This window comes from Ursus maritimus (assembly GCF_017311325.1).
Source record: "Ursus maritimus isolate PB19 chromosome X unlocalized genomic scaffold, ASM1731132v1 scaffold_X1, whole genome shotgun sequence".
Lineage (NCBI taxonomy): Eukaryota > Metazoa > Chordata > Mammalia > Carnivora > Ursidae > Ursus > Ursus maritimus.
The window spans coordinates 68,407,964-68,413,195 of NW_024423319.1; the positions used below are offsets into that span (position 1 = coordinate 68,407,964).

Here is a 5,232-nt window from a genome sequence, read left to right on the forward strand (position 1 = left end):
TTTAAAGTGATGTGGAATTTGATGAATTATTGAACTCTATATCTGAAACTAAGGATGTACTATATGTTGGCTAATTGAATTTAAATATAAACAAACAAATAAATAAAGTGATGTGGTATAGTTGAAAGAACTTGACTAGAAGGAAATAAGGAAGAAGCAACAGAGTTGTATCCAAGTGCTAGCTCCTTTCTGGCTCACAGTATCGATGAAGATAAGTTCTGTCACTTCTGGACCACTGATTCTACTTCCACCTACCTCATCACCCTATTGGAAATGTTAAATGATAAAACAAATAATAAGGTTCTTTGTAAACAGGAAAGCATCCCATAAGGGGGAATTTGTAAAATTCCATTTCTTCCTTACCTCTTCCCATTTCTTACTCTCCATCAGCAGCAGCAGTTTGTGCTCTCCTTCCACCCTGTACCTTGTCCTTTTGTCAACCTAATTCCATCTGAGACATCACTAAGACTAGAGCTAAAGCCCAGGGTTTTTTATTCTTTTCCCCATGTTCTTGTCACAATAATTATATTACAAATTATAATCTGGATCATGATAAACAAGGAAATATAAATGGATATTTAAATCTGGCATCTTTATTACAGTTATGCAGCCAATGTGGTGGGAAATCTGACATTAGAAGGAATACGTCTTCTCTTTCTTCTGTCTGTGATATGATGTTAGGTCTGAGTTAGCTTTCTCATACTTGAAAATGAGAGGTCAAGACCAGGTGCTGATACCACTCTTTGGATTCTTCTAGTTATGGTCACATCTTCCTGAGCAACCAGAATGGGCTCCTGGGTTCCAGATACAAGAAAGCTGTATTCAGAGAATACACTGATGGTACATTCAAGATCCCTCAGCCAAGGACTGGACCAGAGGAACACTTGGGAATATTAGGTAAGTGAGTTCCTCCTGGGGTCTAGAGGTTTATGCTGCTCCTAGGAAGGTAATGTCATATCAAGAAGGCCTCTTTATTTCTTTCTATTAGTTTTTCCTTATGATATAATGGAACTATAGTCATAATTTAAAAATCAGCCATAAAAATAAGCAATCAAAGTGGCGGGATTCATGAATTCTGCTGCAACATGAGCTATATTTTTCGAGGAATCTCTCTAGGGGTCTCTGACAGTGACAGATTTTTTAATTTTTTAATTTTTTTAAAACATGAAATTTTATCCTTTATTCTAGATGCTTTATCATCATCATCATCATCATCATCGTTGTCATCCTTATCATCAACACAGTTGGAGATTGCATTCATCTTTCCCATCTCATAACCCAAACTATTCATACAAATTTAATATGTGGTTCTCCAAATCCCATAAGTTTTTCATGAGTTCTGCAACATTTTATTTATTTATTTTAATTTTTATTATTATGTTTTTTATTTTTTTATTATGTTCAACTAGCCAGCATATCATTAGTTGCATACACCCAATGCTCATCACCAGGAGGGCATGAGTGATAGATTTTTAAAAATGCTAATGGCAGGGGAACTTAAGAACATCAAAGAGTAAGAAAAACACTGTACAGGGATCAGTATTACCCTTGTACCCCAGTCTATTCGATGCAGTTTCTTCACTTTTGAGGGACCAATGAGTTTCCTCATTCTTGTCCTCACAAAGAAGAAACTTATTGGCCCTTGCAGGGAGCCCTTTTTTTTTTTTTACTCTGTGCCAAACTCTCATTCCTTACTGACAGTGATTCCACAGAGCCCTAATTATCCAGGTCCTTGTAATATTAGATAAATAAATGAATTATAGATAGATAGATGACTGATAGATGATGACAGATAGATGATGATAGATAGATAGATAGATAGATAGATAGATGATAGATAGATAGATAGATAGATAGAGACGTGGTGTGGGAAAATAGGGATAATTGGTTGCACAATCTGCTTGAAGTACCCTCATCTTGTAGATGCCAGTATCAGTTTAAGGGCTCTTGAATTTAAAAAAAAAATAAAACCATTCATGATTTTAATTCTAATGATTGAAACCCTTAATTCTAGGAAGTTCCTATGTATGTCCTTTTCTTCAATGCCTTTAGTATCCTTGTTCCACTACTCCACTAATGAGACTTTCCCTTCTTTTGCATATATTAGGTCCACTTCTCAGAGGAGAGGTTGGTGATATCATAACTGTGGTGTTCAAGAATAATGCCAGCCGCCCCTACTCTGTGCATGCCCATGGAGTGCTAGAATCTAGCACTGGTTGGCCACTGGCCGCTGCACCTGGTGAGTAGGAACACATAGTTGAAGAGACAAAGGTTGTGTAGCACCTCTGCTTCAGCACCTTGGCTTGCTCCTTTTCTTTTTCTTTTTTTTAATTGTTCTTTGAGAACTTAAATAAGAATATTAACCAGGATAAAGTCACAGCCTGAATTTGTCTCTATGAAATACTCATTTTCAATCTCAGAACAGGGTACATATCTTAGGTCTTTAGTTTGACCAGACATAGTTCATACTGGTCACATATGGAGCCTTGTACTGGACTTAACCCCGGATACAGATTGAGCTTCTAACCCATTCTAGATCTGAAGTTAACCTTGGCTGTAGTCTGAGTTTCTAATCATGGCTAGAGAGTGACCTGTCCCGACCACAAACTGATCCTTAACCTCGGTCATTGATAAGGTTATTGTCTTCTTATTATAGACTAAACTTTAACCCTGGTCATATACTAAGTTTTTAATACTAAAATGTAGGATGGACATGATCTTGACCACATTGTCTCCCATCCATTTATTCATTGAATAAATGCTTACTGGCAGCCTAGCTGGTGAAGAGACAATTTTAGAAGTTATGGATGTAGTGGGAAATAATACATATTCTTACTTTTAAAAAACAGGCTATTATGACAGAGAGACAAGTAAAACCATAATTGTAATGCAGTGTCTAGTGTGTTAATAGGAGTTCTTAAATTGTGTTGGAAAAATATAGCAAAGGGTACGTAGTGAGGACCACTAAGATGGTAGCATGGTAGGAGGACCCAAGTCTCCTCTTGTCCCTTGAACAAAACTAGATAGCTATTGGATCACTCTGAACACCTAACAGATCAGCCTGAGGATAGACAGAACAAATTCCACAAATAGAGGGAGAGAAGAGGCCACATTGAGGAAGGCAAGAAGTACAGAAACAGAATTTGGGGGAGATAGGAATCATGCATTCTGCAGAGGGGAGGGAGCCCTGGTCACAGAGAAAGGCACATGAGAGTGGAGCACACAGGGTCATGAAAAGGAGAACACATCCCCAAAGCCGTTGGATGGAAAAATGAAAGGGGACGATTTTTATGAGTTTTTGCAACAAGCAGGGCTTGGAGACTGGAGTTTCGAAGGTCAGCAGACACCTAAAGCAGGCAATGGGAGAGTGTTTGCTCTTCTTGGAGCATATCTGTGATAGGTGGCATTCACAAAGATGCCTTTTCAGGGACAAAAGAGCCAGCAGGCACCATATCCTTCTCTTGCCCCTTCACATGGGCACAGAGCCACCTGCTAAGGGCAGCTTGGTCCAACACACACTGCTTAGCTTGCTTGCTCCAAGTCCCATGCTCCTGTTTTCCAATGCAACTGCCTGTCTTGAATAAACCTGCATCAGTCCCAGCGCAGCAAGACCCTCCCAAGAAGACCAGTGCAGACCCTCACCCACACACCACATTCCTAAAGTTTGGAATTTTAAAAGTCACCAGGCTTGGCAGGAATAGAGCCTGAAAGGCACCGAGCTCCTCCTAGAGAGACGGCAGGAAAACAACTCAGAGACAGACAGCATGAAAGTGGCGATCTGAAAAATACCTGGGATGCACAGGGGGAGATTATTTGCTCTTCTGGAAGTGATTTCCGGAAAGCAGCAAGCAAGGAAACCCCCTGCTGGGACAAAGGAACTGGCTGTTGCCATTGCCCTACCCTACCTCTCAGCATAAGCACAGAACCACCTGCACTAGGGTCTGCACCATGCACAGCATTGATGCTGGCTGCCTAAAGCTGCTTACACCAAGTCCCACAACTATACATTCTACCAGTACTGCCCTTCTTGGTCAAACTTGACTAACTCCCAGTGGAGTGGGCCCCTTTCCCAGACCAACAGAAGCCCCCACCCACACCACATCTCCCAAACAGAGATTTTTGCAAGTCTTCAGTTCTAGTGGAAGAAGCATCAGGTATCATTTAGCAAGCAGACCAGTGCGCACATAAAACTCACTACATTCTGGCCAAGGTCCAAATGCTGCCATACGAAGGCAAGGAAAGCCTCTGTAGAGGACTGGTCTGAAGAATAGAGCAGCCAAAACACAGCAGCAAAGTGTACACAGCACACACCAGAGACATTCCCTGAAGTGCCAGACCCTGGACATTCTATGACCTCGTCTTTATAAAGCCATTAGTCTTGGGAATAGGGAACATAACAGGATTTTCTAACACACAGAAGAAGATAGTGACTTAGGCAAAATGCCAAGATGGGGGAATTCATCCTAAATGAAACAAGATAGGGTCATGGCCAGAGATCTAATCAAACCAGATATGAGTAACATGTCTGATGGAGAATTTAAAGCAACAATTGCAAGGATACTCACCGGACTTGAGAAAAGAATAGAAGACTTCAGGGAGGCCCTCAATGCAGAGATAAAAGAGTTAACAAAGAATTAGTCAGGAATGAAAAACACAATAACTGAGATTTGAAACAGACTGTATGTAATGAACATAAGGATAGAAGAAGCAGAGGAACAAATGAGTGATATTGAAGATAAAATAATGGAAAATGATGAAGCTGAACAAAAGAGAGAAAAAATAATTGTGGAACATGAGAATAGATTTACAATCTGTGACACTATCAACCATAATAACAATTATAACATAAGAGCCCCAGAAGAAGAAGAAGAGAGAGAAAAGAGGGCAGAAAATTTATTTGAGGAAATTATAGCTGAAAACTTCCCTAGTCTGAGGAAGGAGACAGACAGCCAAATCCAAGAAGCACAGAGAACTTTCATTAAAATCAACATGAGCACTTGAGTGTTATACTCAAACATTGAATCATGGATCACTACATCAAAAACTAATGAAGTACTGTATGGTGACTGACATAACATAATAAAAATTAAAAAAAAATAAAATCAACAAAAGTAGGCCAATACCAAAACACATTGTAATTAAATTTGAAAAGTATAGTGATACAGAAAAAGTCCAAAAAAGCAGAAAGACAAAGGAAGTCCCTAACTCAAAAAGGAAGACCCACCTAAGCTG

The 5,232-nt window shown here is 39.6% G+C and overlaps 1 protein-coding gene across 6 annotated transcripts in view; it reads left to right on the forward strand.

Moving 5' to 3' along the window:
* HEPH (hephaestin) overlaps positions 1 to 5,232 on the forward strand; it is an 84,884-nt gene that overhangs the window by 47,314 nt on the left and 32,338 nt on the right. For all 6 annotated transcript variants that reach the window (XM_008710665.2, XM_040630667.1, XM_040630666.1 and 3 more), the window contains one exon: positions 2,108 to 2,239. In XM_008710665.2, coding sequence (XP_008708887.1) covers positions 2,108 to 2,239 — 132 coding nt within the window. The remainder of the gene's footprint in view (positions 1 to 2,107; positions 2,240 to 5,232) is intronic.